General features: G+C 39.0%; 1 protein-coding gene across 2 annotated transcripts in view; it reads left to right on the top strand.

Annotated features, from left to right (window-relative positions):
* The first annotated feature begins 5,196 nt into the window (after positions 1–5,196).
* The window catches only part of CLPX (caseinolytic mitochondrial matrix peptidase chaperone subunit X), a 56,791-nt gene continuing 40,090 nt past the window's right edge, over positions 5,197–21,897 (top strand). For both annotated transcript variants that reach the window (XM_079769642.1, XM_079769641.1), the window contains exons 1-3: positions 5,197–5,488; positions 12,594–12,754; positions 14,546–14,663. In XM_079769642.1, coding sequence (XP_079625768.1) covers positions 5,410–5,488; positions 12,594–12,754; positions 14,546–14,663 — 358 coding nt within the window. In that variant the 5' untranslated portion in view covers positions 5,197–5,409. The remainder of the gene's footprint in view (positions 5,489–12,593; positions 12,755–14,545; positions 14,664–21,897) is intronic.

Below are 21,897 nucleotides of genomic sequence, written 5' to 3'. Positions count from 1 at the left end.
TCCGGGTTCCTCTGTGACCTTGGGAAAGTCACGTAAACCCTCTACGTCTGGATTTCCTCAGCTGCAAAACTGGAGTGCAGGTAGCAATACCGCTCTGGCTGAGACTCCAGGTGAGCATAGAGTGAAAGCGCCTGGCCAGTGTGGCTCAGTGGTTGGGTGTCAGCCCATGAACCAAGATCTCACCTGTTCCATTCCCTGTCAGGCCGGGTTTCTGGCCAGTCTCTAGTGGGAGTGTATGTGTGCAGGAGGCAGCAGGAGGCAGCTGATCCATGCTTCTATCTCTCTATCCCTCTCCTTTTCTCTCTAAAAATCAATAAAAACGTATTTAAAAAAATAAAAAATAGTGAAAGTATTCAGTATAGTCCTGTACAGTGTTGTATTATTTGAATCTCATACTACCTTTCAACATAACCCCTTTTTTTAAGTCCTTATCTTTTAAAATGTAAATGTTGAGTTCCTGCTATGTGCCTGGCAGCATTAATGTCTGATTATCTGAAGGATCAGTGTTCAGCCATAAAAAAAGAAATGCCTTTATTCAGAAGATACAGTGATTCCCAACAGAATGATGGCTCCCTGAGAGGCTGTACCAAAATCTTTGGTGGAGAGGTAAGATTTTTATGTTTATCAGGAGTTTTAGGTTAAAAAAGAAAAGATTAAGAAACAAAGTTTTAAAATCAGAAGACTTGAACTCTATTTCTCTTTCTATTTCTGACTCATTATGTCACCTTGGTCAAGTCCCTGCTTTTTCACATGCCTATTACCTCATCTGAAAAATCCAGTGCTAAATTGGATGACTCCCTGACTCTAACCTATAAAATATTTTTCACTTAGCAACTCACAATGTTCACAATCTTGGGAGGTAGAATCAAGTATTAAAAGGGGAAAAAAAGACTTTTATGTAAAATGGAGACATGTAAAGTTATGTGTCTTCAGCTATGTTGTTCACAAGAGGTAAATAACTCAAGGAGGGGAGTCAGATCCTAGAAACTATTTGATCTGGAAAATTGCATTTCTTTTTAAAGCATCATTAACCTGTCAGAACAGAGCTGAAAGTAGGTGTGATGTGGACGTATTTTGTTTCAAAGAGTTGATAAGATGTGACCACAGGTATTACTATCACTCTTCTAATAGAGGAACCATTTTATTACAAGGAAAAATATCAAACGGCTCGGTGGGGATGGCTTGATAGGAACCTGGCCAGAGGTTATCCATGAAGTGCCAAGTGAGAGAGAAGGGTCCTAGTGTGCCTCCGGAACCTCATTGCCCTTTGCCCAGATGCCAAGCTCTGCTCCATCTCATGGCTGTGTGGCTACACCCTGGAGCAAGGACACTGTCCCAATGCCTGGGCTGACTGGCAGACCCTGAATGATGGGTGAATGATTACTCTGACACACATTTCTGTGAAAGAGAAGGCTAAGGGGCTGTTTTGCTTTAGGAGCAAACAGCCTCGATTGCCTGCCTCCTTAGGCTTTTATTGTAACAACAGCTTGAACTAAAATTAACTATTAGATACAATCAGCAGGGTAAGTATCCTTGAGAAAACACATGCTTCTACAAGGTCGGGTTTGAAGACTAAACATAGAGATTCCAGTAAAACACCTGGGAGCTTGGACTTGTTTGGAAAAGTCAAGGCAGGGGCTGCTGCCCTCAGCAAGGTTCCCCCTTAGAGGCCCCCAACCTTTCGGAGAATCCTTCTTACAGGCTTTCCAACCAAGTCCCATGCTTCCCCACATCCCAACCTGTGAATTTCAGGTCAGGGAATGTACACTTGTAAAATGGAACATGCTCCTTTGTCAAATAGTCACGTGGTTCCTAAAGAATGATCCTTTACATTCGAACCCTTTCCAATATAGATGTTATTTTATTTAAACTTAACACCCCTCTAACAAACAAACAAAAAACAAAACAAACAAACAAATAAAAAACTTAACACCCCTCTGTGCTCAAACACCAAATGGGAAGTCTTGGTATATCTCCATGGTACAAGTTCCCCAATTTGAACACGACTATAAGACCTACACCAACAAAGAGCCTAGTACAAAGTTAGTGTCCCAATCCATGCTTGTTGGGTGCTGATCCTAATAATCCAGGTATATTCTGACCTACAGAGTACAGATTTGGGGTGATGTATTGAAACTACCAAAATCATGTTGCCTGCGTGATGAAACCATCACCAGTCTAATGCCAGAGCCACATGACCCTTGTTCACATTACTGAGAAAAAGTTAAACAGTTGTGTACAGATCCCTTTGTTTTTGTATTTTCTAGGGCAAAGTCTACACTCTGCTAATCTGGAATCTCCTGGGAATTTCTTCTGAGACAGTCAGTTGGATTAACCATTGTATAAAATTGTGTCTATTAACACTCACCTCTTTGTCAATTATAATTTGCTCTGATTATATGTCAGATTTTTCTGGCCTAGGTATACAATAAAATACCTGCCTTCAAAGAGCTCATAGTCCAGTTGGGATACAGGCAAAACAGAAAACATCAGTCCATAAATAAAATGAAATGCTCAATTGTCCTGCGAGTAACATAAGAATATATTACACAACAATATAAGGATATTCTATGTCATCATACCAGTGGAATATACATATACTAGTATATATTTTTTACTTACTGTCTTATATTTCCCCACTACAATAGAAGCTCCATGAGGGAAACATTTTTTTTAAATATATTTTATTGATTTTTTACAGAGAGGAAGAGAGAGGGATAGAGAGTTAGAAACATCGGTGATAGAGAAACATCAACCAGCTGCCTCCTGCACACCCCCTACTGGGGATGTGCCCGCAACCAAGGTACATGCTCTTGACCAGAATCGAACCTGGGACCTTTCAGTCCACAGGCCGACGCTCTATCCACTGAGCCAAACCGGTTTCGGCAAGGGAAACATTTTTGTGTGTATGTGGTTCAATGTTATTTCCTCAGTGCCCAGCATGTAATAAATAGTGCTTAATAAATAGTCATTGACTGAATGAATGAGAAATCCAGCTCTTAGAATAGACAGAGAAAGGGAAAGCTCCATGGAATACTCCCAGATGAGCCTTAACTTCATTAAGCTTTTATTTAGCTTGCTTTATACCAATCTATAGGTTTTATTAAAAAATTCATTATTTATAGAATAAGAAGTGTTGTAGGCAGTTAGACAGACATGAGCAGAGCAAGAATGATGGGCCACGTAGAGAAGGTCGCCAGGATGGAAAGCCCCGGGTGCCTAGCAATGGACAATTGCAGGGTGGGACCTTGCCCCCAGTGTGACTTTGCCTCCCCTAGCATATTGCTGGTTGGGCCATTGTGTGGTTTGGACCCTCTGAGCTTTTGTCCCTAGAGAGAACATCTGTACCTCAGTTGTATTTCAGCTCCAGGCCCAGATAAGCAATAAAATCAGCCACAGCTGGCCCTAGCCGGTTTGGCTCAATGGTTGGAGTATCACCCCTCGGACTGAAGGGTCCCAGGTTCAATTCTGGTCAAGGGAACGTACTTGCTTCGGTTGGTTGCAGGATCCACAAAAAAAATCAGCTGACATCAGGACCAGCTCTATCTCCTTGGCCATTTGAGGGTCCTGGACTCTGAATTATTTCCTAGCCAGAACCCAAGTACCGAGGTTGTTGAACCCAGGTTTGATCTGACCCCAACAGTCATACAACTGGTGCCATTCCCGCCACCTACAACAGAAAGAAATGTGCATATAATTAAAATAGAAGGTAGGGTGAGATGACTAAGTTGGGTGTTAGGGTCCATGTGACCTGCTTAGGTCATTGCTAAAAGGAAAGGTTTGTCCTAGCATCAGTGGTTTTGAAACATTGCTTTAAAGCTAAAGAACTCTATTTCCAAACAAAACCCTAATGAAACAGATAAACAGATAAAAGCAGAGCTGTTTTGATTGACCTTGGGGTGGAATAAGAGACAGAGGAGGTCCTCTTAAGTCTCCTCACCCCCACCACAGAGCTATGGCTTCTGAGGGATTCTAAGAACATAATTTGAAAACACTGTATTGAGAGAACTTTAGAGTCTTTCCTTCCTCAAAATTATATTAATGGAGGCAGCTGGGGAAGACTGGGGCTCTGATTCTGGTGTCTGCTACTTTAAAACTGAGGGAATACCAGGAGTCAGCTCCCTTAGAACGAAGAAACACAACTAGACACGCTGGGCCTGGGCCAAGGCCAATGCCCCTTCTTATGGCCAGACCCACGGAACTAGAAGCCACATTTCTCTAATCCAAGATTGATGAGGGCTAAATAACTTGTGTGGCCTAGTCCTGACTCTAGCTTGCTTAACTCCCCCCAAATTCAGAACTAGAAGCATCCAAGATCACTTGGCAATTTCTCTGGGTTTCTAAGTTAATCAAAATCTTAATACACAAATAGTCTGGCGCCAACTCAGATGGGAAGAGTCTGATTAATGTCACCATCCTCCACCTTGTCCAGGGTCGATCTGTTTTAGCTGTCCAGAGAAGAACCAGCCATGCAGGCAGAGGACTCAAAGAGAGTTAATGAAGGAACGATTTACCAGGGTGTGATCAGGTTTAAGGGAACCATCAAAGGATTGTAAAGCAGTCAGGGACTAGCAACAGCTGCAAGTTATCAGCACTGGCTTATAAAACAAAGAGAGCCATCATCACCCAATAGTTGTTGCTCGGTAAAAAAAAAAAAAACAACACACACACAAAAACACCACTTCCATGTTACAAGTGAGGAAACTAAGGAAAATAAGGAGTCAAGATATGGAATCCCGACGAAAGGAATTTCTGAAACATCCAGCGGCAGCCAGAAGCCTTTAAAGACTCCACTTGGGGCTGGCTAAGCCACCTGGTCAATCGAAAATGACCAGGACTGGACTGCGACGGGTTAGGACTACAACTCCCGGCCTGCATCTCTGTGTTTATCTCAATTTTTTTCCCAACACTAGGATTAAAGGGGCTTCCGGAAGAATTGCCTTTCGGGACTTGTAGTTCCCGCAGTTAGGGCCAGCCACCGTCGCAGCGTGCTCATTGGCTCCGAGGTCTCCGCCCCCTTCCCCTCGCCGTACGACGGTGTCTCACGTACACACACGTAGCACGTGCCAACGCCCCTCCCTAGGCCTAGGACGCAGGCGCGCGCACGCTCCCCGGGCCCGGTAGGCGGGTGTGGGGTGGGGGGTGGGGAGGCGCAGGAGGAGGGGGAGGGAGGGAGGGAGGGAGAGGGGTTAGGTGTCTACAGTGTTGGGTACACGACCGAGGGCCACTGAGAACGCGCAGGCCTGGCTGCCTGGCGGGTGAAGTCTGCACTGGGCCTAGGGGTTGGCGGGAGGGTCCGGAGCCTGGTCAGCGCACCCTGCAAGTAGGAGTCGGGCCCCCGAGACTCGGAGGAGAGCCCAGGAGAGAGGAGGAGAGCAGGGGGAGAAGCCCGGCCTAGGCCCCGCGGAGATGTCTGGCGGCGGCGCTTGTAGTTGCGGAGCGGTCGCCGCGCGGCTCATCACTTCCTCGCTTGCCTCCGCGCCGAGAGGTAACGAAGTAGCACTTCAGCTGCGCCCTTGGGCCCGGAGTGTACCGGCCGACGGTGGGGGTCCCGGGGAGAGCCAGAGGCCTACCCCACGGCGAGTGTGCGGGCTGCGCGGCGCTTCGCCTGGCACTCTCTACTTTCCCGGGAGCGGGGGCTCTGCCAGCCTCTAGAGCAGCTGTTTCTCAAAGGTGGAGAAAACGCCTGTGCTCCCCGCTCGCGCACTTGCAAGCCTCCGGACTTTAGGGCCAGAATGGGGCCACTTCGCAGAAACCCTGAAAGGCACAAAATGCGCCTCCTTTCGTTAAAAACGTCCCCAGACCCTACTCAAAGCTCCTCCAAAACTGTCTGTCCTGCTGCGATTCCTCTTCCGGAGCGCGACCGGGTCTCCTGTGGGCCTGTCGGGCGCTCAGAGGAGGGCTCCGGTGGGGGCTGCCCGGTGGGGTCGGCGGTCCGCGGGGCGGCGAGCCGACGTCCCAGCCGCAGGCCGCGCGGGACCCGCCGTGTCATTGCCTTTGTGCGGCCGCTGACGCCCGGACGGGGGCGGGTTTCACAACACTCCCCGGCGCCCGGGAAAGTTGCCTCCCGGGCCGCAGGAAGGCGGCGGGGAGGTTGTTTGGGCACTAAGGTCTCAGCAGTTGTTACTACAACCTGACAGGCCCAGATGGTTTCTCAGGGGTGGCGCTGTTTACCTTTCCTTTCTGTTTATCGGGGGCTGTGAAAGTGGCACTCCAGCCAGGAGGCTCCGGAGAAGAAACCATTTTTTCTCTTCCCCGAATTTATGAATATCGGACTATGAGGCTAGATCCTGTTATAATCACTTAACTTCTCCGTTTCACTTTGGGTTGACAGCTTATGACCCTTGGGTAGATTTTTTTTTTAAAGCCCCCTTTTCCTAAATTTTAGGTTAATTATAAAATTTTTATTGTTTACTAAATGTACATTTTTCTGAGTTTATTTCACAGGGGAATTAAGTGAACATGTGGGCAGAAGCATTTGTAAAATGATAGATAAATGTAAAGGAGTGAATTTAGTCCCAAGACCTTGTTAAACCTCAACAAGTACATGTCCCTATTCCAGGAATTTGAGTTGCAAACACTTGAAAGTGACAGAGATTTAAGTGTATTTATTTGACATGTATTTGTTGAGGGCCTGCTAGGCTGTGTTGGCGCTGGAGATAGAATGGTGAACAAGTCCTCACCTTCAAGTTTAAATCTGGCAGAGGAGACAAATAATATTGTTTCTAGGAATGGATAAAGTATATGTGTGTTCAAGGTCATTATAGAACTTAATATTTTTACATGAAAAACAGCAAAATACTTTTCACATTGATTTAAGACTTTCCCAAGACATAATTACATAAAATGTTTATTTTTCATAGTAGAAAAGTCTAAAAGTCTATAATAATATAGAGATAGTTTCTTTAAGGATTTAAAAAAAACACCAGGAGGATTATTTTTATTCAAAACTCCTGAAGAAAGGAAGAAAGGCAAAGATAGAAAAATCAGAATTGAACTTTAAGTGGTTTATTCTTATAAACAGTAAAGTTAAGAATTTCAGCAACATAATAAAAACAAACAAAAGAACTTGATCAAATTAGTCTAACACAAAATTGTAAAATGAATTAATAAAAGGGGACATTTCAGAGCTCTGAAGTACAGTGCTATTCTCTATTTCCATTGGTCTGTCATGTTAGACTTTAAATATGTTACATGGTAGTTTGGAAAATTAAATTGTCATTCTAGATACTGGATCTATTTTCTTTTCCTGATGGCCTATGTTTACCCAGTTTAATGTGTTTTCCCTCATTAGTTTCTTTGAATATGAAACATATAGTAAAGAGAAATTTTAAATATTTTTTCTACCCAAGTCACATGTATTTTTAGATTTTAGTGTATATTTTAAAAAATGTACTTTGCATGTATAAGTCAATTTGTTTTCTAAATATGTGTATTCAGAAATGCTTGATTCCATTTAAAAGATTCTGAGTGGCAGTATTTGGTCTGAATTTGGCTGTGAGAATTGTAGAATCAGAATTGTGATTTCTGGCTGCTTTCTGTCTTTGTTTAAAAGGTGTTACCTCATGAAGGTGTAATGATATGAAGATGCTTAAACATGTCCATAATTTTCATGATTGTTACATAATATGCCTAGACTATAATTTTAATTTTCTCTTTCTCTGTAGTTAAATACAGTACAGTTTAAGGCAAAGTGAATGTTATACACTATCTTTGTTTCTTAATCAACATTTCTCTTTTCTTGGTGTGTTTATCTTCAGAGCAGCCGACTAGCCTTAGTGAAAACCTGTCAAACATTTTTAAACTTGAGGAAAGCTATCATAGGAGTGGTGCTATTTTTTTAAAGAAGTATTTCTAATTCATGAAACAATAACCTGGGCATAAAATGAAAATTTGAGCTTAATAAAAGCAATAAGCATGTACTAAATTGCTGATTTTGTTTGTGAGTTTTGAATTTTTTCCCAATTTGTGTTAGAGGCCAAGTGTTTAAGTGATCATTTAACTTGATTTGCCATTTCATCAATCGTTGTGCACTTAAATATTGTCACAGCAAATAGTTTAAATTTTTCATTAGTTCTATATTTCTAAAGTACAAATTAAAGATTGGTTTATCTTTTAAACTGAATCATTTGTATGTTTTTGGAGAACGCTTAATTCAAGATTGTATATAGGCAGTCAAATATTTAAAAGTTTAATAAATAACTCTCCTACTTTTTAATAGCCCCAAAGTAAGTGTACCTTATTCTAATATTTCTTTTTAAAAACATTTGCTCTGAAACTCAGAAAGCTTTATCTATATAACAGAAGTTTGTAAATGGTTTAACTTTTTAACTGTCTTTTGTCATTGCTGCCAAGTAGTCTTTTGAAATACACTTCACAGAAATACTTCCCTTTTTGGCTTTAGGATTTTTTCATTTGGAGTTTACAGGTTTCCAAAAGAGTCTAGGGATAGAATTCAGAGGTTCCATGAACTTTATTTTCACTAATCTTGATGTGAAATACAGCATTTCCTTCAATTCTGAACGTAGGCAACAAATCTACAGTAGCCGCAGTATCTGAATTTGTCACCAATCAAAATTACAAATATTTTCATATCATTACAAAATATATCTCAAATGTATTGTTTATACTTTTCATGCCTTTGAAATCATGGTAGTTATAAGAGCTGTTAGGTCTTATTTAATTTTGTTAGTAAAGAAGAATATTTTAAAGATCTTTTGATAACTACAGTATAATTGGTTTTCTTTATTGTGTATTTCTATACATTTAAAAACATTATTCTGAGAAGGGGCCTGTCTGAAGGCTTCTCATGACTGCCAAATGGGTTCATGGTGCAAAAAGAGTTAAAAATTCCTGATTAGTTTGCTGCAACGATTTCTGTGAAGATTTATATGATTGGTGAATGACTGGTTATTTAAATTGTTTAGTACAGTGTTTTAAAAGTGTGGTTTCCGGAACAGCAGCATCAGTATCACCTGGGAACTTGATAGAAATGCAAGTTCCACCTTATCCTTCTGAATCAGAACCAGGGAAGGTCCCCTACAATGTTTTAACAAGCTCTCCAGGTGATTTTGATACGTGTTCAAGTTTGAGAGCCACAGGTTTAGTATTTATGGCATCTTGTTGGTATCCAGTGGTTGGCAAACTCATTAGTCAACAGAGCCAAATATCAACAGTACAACAATTGAAATTTCTTTTGAGAGCCGAAAACCGACTTGTGCGCATGGGCCACGAAGTTTCAATCGCACTGCCTGCACGTGGTATTTTGTGGAAGAGCCACACTCAAGGGGCCAAAGAGCCACATGTGGCTCGCGAGCCGCAGTTTGCCGACCACTGGTATAGCCCATAGATTATAGAAAGTTAAAACAGTGCTACAGTACCATACCATCAGAGCCAGCAAAGAAATTCTTAAACTTCCAAGTATAAATGACACAAACATGTTTTTCAGATACGGTAGTGTTTTCTGTGGTGATTGTATAGTTGCATTTATTTAAGAGGACTTATTTTTCTTTCTATTAAAGTAGACTTTAAAAGGATTATGTTCACAGTCTTTATTTCTCTTAAATTCCCAAAGATAATTTTCTTTCAGCTTATTTTCTAATAATATTAGATATTGTAAATTGTTAAACACTATTTTAAAAGATATATTTTATTGTAAATGGGAAAAAATATACCCACTATATGTGATAATTCAGGGTTGTTTTATTTTTATTTATTTATTTATTTATTTATTTATTTTTTAAAATATATTTTATTGATTTTTTACAGAGAGGAAGAGAGAGGGATAGAGAGTTAGATACATGGATGAGAGAGAAACATCGATCAGCTGCCTCTTGCACACCCCCTACTGGGGATGTGCCCGCAACCAAGGTACATGCCCTTGACCGGAATCGAACCTGGGACCCTTGAGTCCGCAAGCCGACGCTCTATCTACTGAGCCAAACCGGTTTCAGCAATTCAGGGTTGTTTTGTCTAAACATCTAAGTAAAATAGCCTCACATAATTTTGTTATAATTGTAGTTTTCTTTGTGAATACATTGTAATGGCTCAATTTAAAAAGCTATACTTGTTACATAGATTATAATTTTATTTTGCTACCTTTCATTAATTTATTATGAACATATTCATACACACACAAAATAGACAATGAACTGCCCAGTATCACCTAGCTTCAATTGCACTGTACGATTTAACTTTCTGCATTACTTGATTTCCTCTCCCCATTATTTTTTCGATTTTTATATTGTCATAGTCTTTAGATCATATTCTTTTCTTGGAAAAACATTTAAACATGTTTAGCTTAAAATTTATGAATCACCTTAAATCTCATTCTTATGCGGGAGTAATGGCAATTGTCACTGCAAAAAATGGAAATGTTGCACTTGAAAAAATTTGAAATGGCTTTTGAAACATTACTTAAGAGAAAATCACCAATTGTATTTTTTAAAATTAATTTTCAAGTTTAATAGTGTTAAGCACAATTTTACAGTCTAGATTAGGGACTGGGATGTCAAACCTTAAACCTTTTTTGGTATTTATATAGAGATGAAAAAATTTGGTTCCTCTTATTTGTATCTTTCCTGAGAAGTTTGATGCATTCAGTTTTGTACTTTGTGGAACAGATGATGGCCTAGGGCAGCAATTTTTAACCTTTTTAATCTCATGGCACACATAAATAATAAAATTTTGGAGCATACTAAAAAACATTTTTTTGCTGATTTGACAAAAAAAGATATACTTTTGATTGATTTATTAATAGTAATTGCCTACCCTTTTTGCTCCAAAATGACTTAAAATTGTTATTTTAATTTGATTTTAGAGAGGGAAGACGGGAGAGAGAAACATCGATTTATTGTACCACTTATTCATTGGTTGATTCTTGTATGTACTCTGGGGATCAAACCAGCAACCTTGGTGAATCAGAATGATGTTCTAACCAACTGATCTACCCAGCCAAGGCTCAAAGTGACTTTTTAAAATATCAGGTGTCTATATTTGTATATAAAGCTTTCTAGTACCAAGAATTAACCAGTCAGACCCAACCTTATGCCACGTGGTCGATAAGATACCACTCTTATTATATGACCTATATATTTATGGTTCAAGATAAAGCATTCACACTGGACTGCTGTTGTTATTTGGCTGTTGTCGTTTTTTTTATTTGACAATCTAAGAGAAAAGAGGTCAGTGCCCCTGCTAAATAGTCAGGTATTGCACATTTTAGAAATTCTTGTGGCACACTGGTTGAAAATCGCTGGCCTATGGTGAAAAATAGCTAAAGAAATTAATTATTCTGACATTGCATACTGCTGGAAAATTGGAATTAATAAACTAGTTCTATAACGAAGCAATTATTTTTTTTTTTACTTGTTTGAAGGACATAATTTTAAACCAGTTTTTGGCTTTGGATACAATACATACGTATGTGCATGATCTCTTAAAAGCTCTTAACAGGTGTAGAAATAAAAATTTAAAGCCTGAGTTGAGAATTTTGCAGGGAATAAAATGAGGGAGGCAAAAACCCCCAATATCTTACATTTATTTAAATATTAACATTAACACACATACCCTTTCTGTTGTTTATTACCTCCTAAGAGCACTTTGGTAAACTGCTGGGAAACTTCCTTCTTGGCAGTTCATTAATGTAGGTTAGCTTATGCAACCTTCTGAATATCCCTACAGTACTGAAATATGTAGCATTTTATTTAATCTAGGACCATTCAATTTTCTTGTGTAAGGAACACTTTTAAAGATCAGCTTGGGAAATGCTGCCTCACAGTATGCAGTATGGCTCTTTTGCTGTTGCCTATGATTTATTTTGGGTTTATTTTGTATTTATGTAAGAAAAATGAGAGGTCAGCAAACAATGACCCCGTGGATCAAATCTGGCCACACCCGTTGGTGTATATATTGTTTACATTTTCTTGCCTGTTATAGGCAAATAGACTGAGATTATGTGGCTCACAAAGCTGAAAACATTTACTATCCTGGTCCTTTATAGGAAACGTTTGCTAAATAATAACTTACATTCTATTAAAGAATTTTAACTTTATGTCAAAAAGTTAAAATCCTTGAAAGCAGAATGGTGGTTACACAATATTTACTGAATTATATTTTTTTCTGTAGGATTGAAATATTTCATTAGGCTGGGCTGAGGGACCTCTCCCTCCCCCCCCCGCCCCGCCCCGCAGGGCACAAATGTCGTGCATTGGGCCTCTAGTATAAGAAGAATAAGAATATAGGACATAAATGGTCTTTTCCCCCTACTAGCAAGGCAGATGTTGAACTACTTATCTCAAACTTTGAGTCACTCATTGTTAAGACCTTGGTGGTCTTTCCTCACTTCCAAAAGTCAGGCCTGGGAAGAAAAAAACATTTTTACTCACCTGGAATCTGTCCAAGGCCCAGGTCTGGCCTATATTTGAGAGGGCTTTGCCTCTAATGGTATTATTAGTTTCTTTACCAGTTTGTACTACTATGAAAACTGTAACTTTTTCAACCTCTTGTGCTTAACACATTTTTGTTTCCAGGGTATTTTATTGAAAGAATGTTAATATTTGATGTGTAGACTAATGAGGTTTTTATACTTTCAGGTATTTCTTGTGGTCGCATTCATATACCCGTTTTAGGAAGGCTTGGGACCTTTGAAACTCAGATTCTACGAAGAGTTCCTTTTAGAACCTTTACAGAAACATCAGCATGCTTAGCCTCAAAAGATGGGATAAGTAAAGATGGCTCTGGAGATGGAAATAAGGTATTGGCACCTATGTACATATTTGAGTTCCCTTGTTTAAGCAATCCTATCTAATAAAAGAGTGATATGCAAATTGACCGTCACTCGAACACACAATATGGCCACTCCCATGTGGTCAAAGATGGCCGCCCCATGTGGTCAAAGATGGCTGCCCCCATGTGGACACAAGATGGCAAGGGAGGGCAGTTGTGGGCAATCAGGCCAGCAGGGGAGGGCAGTTGGGAGGGACCAGGCCTGCAAGGGAGGGCAGTTGGGGGCGATCAGGCCTGCAGGGGAGGGCAGTTAGGGGTGATTGGGCCAGCAGGGGAGGGAAGTTAGGGGCAATCAGGCCTGCAGGGGAGGGCAGTTGGGGGGGGGGGACCAGGCCTACAGGGCAGGAAAGGGGCGACCAGGCTGGCAGGGGAGGGCAGTTAGAGGCAACCAGGCTGGCAAGGGAGGGCAGTTAGGGGTGACTGGGCCAGCAGGGGAGGGCAGTTAGGGGCAACCAGGCCAGCAGTGGCGGGGGCAGTTAGGGGTGACCAGGTTGGCAGGAGAGGCAGTTAGGGGCAATCAGGCTGGCAGGGGAGCAGTTAGGCATCAAGCAGGCTGGCAGGGGAGTGGTTAGGGGGTGATCAGGCTGGCAGGCAGAAGTGTTAGGGCAATCAGGCAGGCAGGCAGGCAGGCGAGCGGTTGGGAGCCAGCAGTCCTGGGTTGTGTTAGGTATGTCCGACTGCCCGTTTAGGCCCGATCCCAATGGAATCGGGCCTAAACGGGCAGTTGGACATCCCTCGAGGGGTCCCAGATTGGAGACGGTGCAGGCTGGGCTGAGGGACACGCCCCCCCCTGCACAAATTTTGTGCACCGGGCCTCTAGTCTATATACATAAAAGGCTAAGCAACTGTTCTGACCAGTCAGGTTGACCGAATGACCAGCCGCTATGACAGCATACCACCAAGGGGCAGAAGCTCAACACAGAAGCTGCTCCCTGGTGGTCAGTGTGCTCCACAACCAACCTTCCGCAGCCGGCCAACCTTCCTCAGTCTCCCCACCCCTACCCCAACAAAGCTGTAAAGAAGCTTCATTAAGTAACCTATGTAGTTAGTCTGTAGGGTTGAATTAGGAATAGCCATCACTTCCTACTTTCATATAGTTTTTGCAACTCATAACAGTGTAAACCCCACTTCATCCTCTATGAAAAATCTTGGATATCTTTATGACAATGCTGGGCTACTCTGTAGCTAGCAAGTAGATGATTGGTGATTGTATTGGGTCAGTGAATTATTACCAATTTTTTTTCATTTGTTTATTAAGGTATTATATGTGTACATATCTTACCATTGCCCCCCCCATATCAAATTTTTTATTATGTGAATGTGACACTTGAGTTAATATTAAATGTGAGACAAAATGCTTGATGCTTTCATATTTGCACTTAATCCTAACAGTGACTCTGAAGTAGATGATATCTTTACTTTAGAAATGAAAAAAGTTAGATTCAAGAAAGTTAAGAATCACCACTTGCCATGGTAATAACACCCAATTTAATTTCATTGAAATGTAGTTTTATACTTACAGAAATTTTTTTCCTAGTTCTTATTGAGTCATTGAAAGAAAACTTTTTTTTATACATGCTGGCACATACCTACATGTGCCAGCAATAGTAGAGATTAAATTATGCAAATGATTTCATTCTAGCAATTATGAAAATTGTAAGATTAATTATCAACTATATTGTTTATATTTGTTTACATATAAATGGTTGCCTGAAATTAATAATTGACACTCTCCTTTTTCCTTCTCCAAAAACTTTAGAAATCAGTAAGTGAGGGAAGCAGTAAAAAATCAGGCTCTGGGAATTCTGGGAAAGGTGGAAACCAGCTACGCTGCCCTAAATGTGGTGACTTGTGCACACATGTAGAGACCTTTGTGTGTAAGTATTACTTCTGTTGTTCTTTTTCTCTACCTTCTCTATAAATTGTTAACTGCATAGAAATACATAAATTATATAAACTGAAGTTATTTTGTTCTGAACTTACATGATTCTCTCTTACATTCACCAGATACTAAAAATCCCCAGGACTAGTAATATTTTACACTGTGTATAGGAGAGAATTTAAGGAAACTCTTTGCTTCTTTATTTTGCTTAAGTCTTTATTTTAAATTTGGATCTTAAGAATTGTTTTATTATATTTTATTTGTTTGTATAATATATCTATAAAATAATTCAAATTTATTGAATGAGGCCCTGGCCATGTAGCTCAGTTGGTTAGAGCGTCATCCTGATACACCAAGGTTTTGGGTTTGATCTCTGGTCAGGGTACATACAAGAATAAACCAGTGAATGCTTAAATAAGCGGAACAACAAACTGATGATGTCTGTCTGTGTCTGTCTCTCTCTCTCTCTCTCTCTCTCTCTCTCTCTCTCTCTCTCTCTCTCCCCTCCCTCCATCCCTCCCTCCATCCCTCCATTCTTTCCTCCTCTTTCCCTTCTTCCCTCCCTCCCTTCCTCTCTCTCTCAATTCAATTTTAAAAATTTCTTTAATGAAAGGCTTTGCTTATAATTTACAAAGCAATAAAAAAATAAGTTGTTGAAGAGGTAGCATTTAATGAATTAAATAATATAGTTCAGGGGGAGGGAATGTATGATTGATGTATATTTGATTGAAAAAAGAAACTTTGTATTAGGTTACCATGCAGATTTATACAACAATCAAACGTAGAAAAACACAAGAAATTATAAGTTCTGTGATCCCAACAGGGTACCCTTTCTTTGATATAAGAACAACAAATATTTTTAGAAGCTAAAACTTTTAAGTTCACAGAAGTGCAAAACACTAAACAAAAACTATTTTTAAGAAAAAAGTACTTTTTTTTTATTTTCTGTTCTTGGCATAATTTTCATTCTTTCCAGTGTAATAAAAATCTCTTGAACTCCTTTCAGTGTCATCCAAAACTTGAACTTCCTCTGTTTCTGGATTAAAAAATCGATTCACAAATGAGCTATGTAATTTGGTCACCCTTTTTTACTTCAAACTTTTCTTTGCCAAAATTAAACAGTATAATAAGATTTGCTATAATTTTCATTTATGACACCAGCTCCTAACATCTATGAAATGTTTGCAGCCAAGACAGAACATGGAGCTACTCTTTCATAGCACCCAGAAGGAAGAGCTGTCTGAATGTCGGTTTTCGCAAGGGTTTTCTCTATAGGTGGTACTGTATAATCATAGGCACTGTACAGGTCATAGCCTGCTACCCATGCAGATCCCTTGGTTGGCAGTGGCATGCTCCAAAAGCCCGACAAAGCCACTTGCTGAGAGGTGGCAGGTATCTCTTCAGAGCACAGCATGGCAGAGCAGAAGAGTGGTGAGGGGGGGTGGGGAGAGAGGCAGAGGGGGAATGAGAAGGTGCAGGGTCGGATTTTGTAACCATTAAGCTATACAAGAACCAAGGCTTGCTTATTCTGTATTTATTATTCTGTTCTTCACATACCTATTGATTGTCTCATAAAACGAAAAGTGGGTCATTTAAATATTAAGGTATTTTCCTTCTCTAAGTACTTTTCAGAGGAGCTATGCTCTCAATTCTAGAAAATTTCTGGTAATCATTAATGATTCAGACACTAAGAGAAGAAAGAAATCAACAGTCCTACTTTTGCTTAATGTCAATAATTCTCTCTGAAATCAACAGATATTTGGTTAATGAATCAAGTAACTAATTTCCTATATGATTAGAGTTAATGGTAATGACTCCAGTAAATTGCATTATACTAACATGTCAGCCTTCCTATACAGTCCAATTATGAAAAGGTTGATGGTAAGGTGTGGCAGAAGTTTCAGTTTCTGATTATTAGCTATAGAGGATTCTCTGTATTCTAATCCAAATAACTTCAGTTTCACATTTATCAGTGCTATTAATTGGCCACTATACAAAAAGGTACTACATGCAGCATGTTTTTACAGTTTTAGGAAAGACTTTAAAGTAGTTCCATTCTATAGCTGCAATGTTAGAGGTTCTGTTTGTAGTTTTTACCTAGTAAGAGATCAAAGAGAAAAATCAATCTGAATGAATAGTAATTTGAATTGCAGTATAAAATGAAAGTAGTAAAACTGGATGATATAACTTCTAAATAACATTTTCTGTTAACAAAATTTGGTGTGATATACTAAAGTTCTCAAAAATCTGAGAATTAATTCATAATGGTAATGTCATATATGTTTTTAAATATATATTTTTAAATAAACTAGGTCCTCTCAAGATTAAGTTTAGTTTTCTTTTATGCAGTGTTTTCAAAATATGCCAGGTCACGGTTGTTTAACTGATTAAGTGAACACTTTAAATATTAAAACTATTTTTTTTAAAAAAGTGAACACTGAGGGTGATTGTTGACCATAGATTCCCTCCTTCCCTAGAGATTAACATTCTGTAGGTATTGGGTAGGATCCTAGAATATAACACAAGTGTGGAAAACACTATACACTAATCAGCTCAGCTCTGAGGTGGTCTATTTTCTTTGGGACTTCTAATGGGGCGGGGGGTGTGGAAGAGAAAAGTAAAAGAAGAATACATACTCAAACATCTATTGAATCTGACACTGCTGGGCTCAGAAAATTCACAGATGAGCATGACACTGTCCCTCTTCTCTGGATCTTTACCGCTGAGGAGTAATAGGCCCCAGCAGTGAGACTAGGCCCTCCTCCTTTGGTTTTGTTGTTGATCCATAATAAAGGTCTCTTCAGAATGCATCCCTTTTGAATGCAGTGGATTTTCTGTCTACTTATGGGAAATTTGGTCATCCTAGTTCTAAAGAGTTTTGTTTGATCTTAGGTTATTTATTTAAATCTGTATTTATATAGTTATTCATAAACATCTTTTAAAAATATTTTTAAATTGATTTTAGAGAAGAAAGGAGAGAGAGAGGAAACACTGATGAAGAAAGAGAAACATTACTTCCTTGGTTGCCTTCTGCAGGCCCCCCTATTGGGGATGGAGCCCAAAACCCTGGCATGTGCCTGGACCAGGAATGGAACCAATGACTTCTCAGTGCATGGACGGACCATTGTTCAGCCAACTGAGCTATGCTGGCCAGGGCCATAAACATCTTTTTATGTGCTTTTTGTCACTTACAGTTCGTTTATGAATGGCCTGTTTAGGTAATTGTCCCTTTTTTTGGTCATATTTAATTATTTTAAATTACCTGAGGAATACACATATATGTCCCTCTTTATGAAAAAGTAGAGCATTATAGTTAAAGCTAAAAATATACCGGTATTTTGTAATATATCTTCATTGAACATAAAACTTTTTAAAAGCATAAATGGTATCATATTCATGTTTTTGTTGCTTTTTTTTTAACTCAGCAATGTTTTGAGAGCTATATATGTTAATATATATAGGTCTAGTCCTTTCCTTTTTAAAAATTTCTTTGAGGTTTTAGTTCTTTGTTTTTTTTAATCCTTACCCAAGGATGTTTTTTATTGATTCTAGAGAGAGAGAAAGGGAGAGAGAAACATCTATGTGAGAGAGAAATATTGATTGTTTGCCTCCCATATGCCCTGACTGGGGATCAAACCCACAACCTTGTAGTGTCCAGAACCATGCTCCAACTTACAGAACCACCTGGCCAGGGCTGTGTCTGGCTTCTTTTATTTAGCACTAGAGGCCCGATGCACGAAAATCCGTGCAAGAGTAGGCCCTCCTTCCCCCAGCTGCCGGCCTGGGCTGCTTCCCTCTGGCCACCCTCAGGCACCCGGGGCCCGGGCTGGCTTCCCTCTGGCCCCGGCTTCGTCAGGAAGGATGTCTGGAATGACGTCCGGAAGACATCTGATCTAATTAGCATATTACCCTTTTATTATTATAGATTATTATTATTATTATTATTATAGATGTTTTCAAGGTTCATTTGTGTTGCATTATGTATCAGTCCTTCATTGCTTTTTATGGTTGAATGGTAGTATTTCCTTGTCCACTCATCTATTGATGGACATTTGAGTTGCTTCTACTTGTTAGCTATTATGAATAATGCTACAGTGTGGTTAAATGGTTAGAGCATTTGGCCCACGCACCTAAGGGTCATGGGTTCGATTCCCAGTCAAGGGCACTTACTTAGTTTGCAGGTTTGATCCCTGACCCCATTGGGGTGCATACTGATTGATGTGTCTCTCTCACATTGATGTTTTTCTCTGTCTCTCCCTTCCCTTTCTCTCTCTCCCTGTTTCTCTCTCGCCCACCCTCCCTCCCTTCCACTCTCTTAAAGAAAAAAAATCAGTGGAAAAATTATCCTCAGGTGAGGATTAACAAAAAAACAACAATGCCACTATGAACATTTGTGTACACGTTTTTTTGTTTTTACTTGGGCATCTGCTTAGGAACGGAATTGCTAGGTGAAATGGTAACTATGTTTAGCTTTTTTAAAAAAATTATTTTTAGTTTTTATTTATTGATTGGTGAAGGGAGGGGGAGAGAGGAGAGGAGAGGAGAGGAGAGGAGAGGAGAGGAGAGGAGAGGAGAGGAGAGAGACAGAGAGACAGAGACACACAGACATCGATTTGTTGTTCCAATTATTTATTACTCAGTTGGTTGCTTCTCATATGTGCCCTGACCTGGGATGAAACCTGTAACCTTGGCGTATCAGGCCGATGCTCTTACCAACTGAGCTACCTGGCCAGGGCCTATATTTAGCTTTTTAAGAAACTGCCAAGCTGATTTTTAAAGAGACTGTACCATCCTACAACCCAACTAGCAATGTATAAGGGTTCCAGTTATTCCACATCCTTTTCAACACTTATCTGTCTTTTTTATTGTAGCCATCATAGGGATTTGATTTACATTTCCTTAATGAGTAAAGATGTTAAGCATCTTTTCATGTGTTTATTGGCCATTTCTATGTCTTATTTGGAGAAAAGAACATTTAAATCCTATGTTCATTTTTACAAGACCAGTGCTCTAACCCTGAGCTATAGGGCTGACTCCTATGTTCATTTTTAAATTGGGTTATCTGTATTGTTGAGTTAAGAGTTCTTTATATATTTTGAATACTAGAACCTTATTCAGATATGTGATTTGCAAATATTTTCTCTCATTCCGTGGGTAGTTCTTCCCTTTTAAATGCTGTATAGCACGAGTGAGCAAATAGTAAATATTTTAGGGTTTGTGGGCCATATGATTTCTATTGCAACTATTCTCCTTTATAGTTATAATGCAAAAACAACCACAGACAATGTAAATGAATGAGGATGCTGTGCTCCAATAAAACTTTGTATGGACACTGACATTTGAATTTCATATAATTTTCATTGTCATTTTTTCCAAAATATAAAAATAATTTTTAGCTCATGGACCTTGCTATATATATTTAATCTAACAGGTTTTTTGTAGTATAGTGGTATTACTATACCACTATAGTAATGGTAGTATTTCCTTGTCCACTTGTTTTCTTATAGTGGTATTACTCTTGCTTGTCTTTGTTGAAATAAAATACCATTTTTATAGATACCATTATGAATATATAGAAAATCATCAGAAATTGAAATTAAGATTAATATCTAAGAAAGTTGATTATAATGACTAAGGTATACTATTCTTTAGCCCATTTAAAAAATAACTTGTCAAACATGAATAGTCTCTCCTCTTTTATTTAAGTTAGAGCCTTTAGTTGTTTTTATTTTTATGTATATAATACTTTTTGAAGACTTACTGCACTTACCTATCTCATAGGGCAGAAATTAAATTTTTCTGCAGTGTTTTGAAAATTTTGTGTTGGACCCTGAAATTTGTTTAAAATCATGAGAAACTTTCATTTAAACAAATCTCTTAAAAAAGTTTTTACTAAGGTAGTCTCTCTGTTGTTGGCATACTATATAAGCATGTTTACTGGGATCAGTATTCTGTATATAAAGGAATATAAGATACTTGTAGTAATCATTTAAAGAAAAGAGGTTTAGCTCAGCCAGAGTGGCTCAGTGATTGAGCATCGACTTATGAACCAGGAGGTCATGGTTCGATTCCCAATCAGGGTACATGCTGGCGTTGCAGGCCCCGGTGCGGGGCATGCAGGAGGCAGCCGATTGATGATTCTCATCATTATATTTCTATCTCTCTACCTTTCCCTTCCTCTCTGAAATAAATAAAAATAGATTTTTAAGAAAGATTATCCCCTTATAATTTAACAAAATTAGATTTTTGCTCTTAGTTTTTAAGAGTACAATATGCATTGCAATGCTTTTTATTAAAATAAGCATTTTGATAAATAAAATTGAATCTTTGATTTTGGTGTATGTTGAATATGTTTCAGTGTAAAATTGTATTGCAAATATTCAAGTGGAATTTAAGCAACCCTTTAACAGTAAGCAAAAAAGGATGATTGTTGGTGTTTAATCTCTTCCCCTTTGACCTAATTTCTCTAGAGAAATGTTTTGTTTGTATGTTCTCAAGCCAGATTTTCTTGTCACACAGCCTGAATTAAACCAGAGGCTTCTCTGCCCTTTAATCCTTGTCCTGTTTACCATCACTAACAGTTGTAAGCTGGTGCCTCGTGAAATAGAGGCATTGACTTTTCCCTGTTGATGGGAAATGGTGATAATGTATTTGGGCTTGGGTTAATTGAAGGTACTTAGAATAGTCTGATATTTTCTTTAGGTAAGCATTCCATCTTCTGGTTTAAAATTTGCTGTTATAATTTATCCTGAATGAATTGTTTTTAACCTGAATGAATTTTTAATTGGCCTGTGTTTAAGAAGGAACACATAAGAATCAAATTGATTGGATTAATAATTACATTTATGTTTTCATTGTGGGATTGTCTATTTTATAAAATTTAGATTATTTTGTGAAGATTTAGGTGTATTTGCCAGTGCAGTTTTTCTTATAATCTGTGTTATAATATTTCCAAAGGAGAGAGATTATCATAGCTTTATTTTAAGACTATGTTTAGTTTTACTACAATTCACCTGTCTAGTTATATTACACAAAATATATATTACCTAAACCTACCAACATATAACTAATTTCTATGCGTCTTTTGCTTTGTATCTGTTAATAGTCTGTATGGGTTTTTCTATTATCATGCTGCTTTCTGAGTTCCCTAGTTAGCCTCAGTAGGGGTAGGCTTAGAAAAGGTTAAGAGTTTATGGCCATATGTCTATATCCTAAAGCTGTGTTTTAGA

This window comes from Cnephaeus nilssonii (genome assembly GCF_951640355.1).
Source record: "Cnephaeus nilssonii genome assembly, chromosome: 4".
Lineage (NCBI taxonomy): Eukaryota > Metazoa > Chordata > Mammalia > Chiroptera > Vespertilionidae > Cnephaeus > Cnephaeus nilssonii.
Note: the sequence above shows the minus strand (reverse complement) of the source record. Positions and strands in the feature narration are given on the sequence as shown.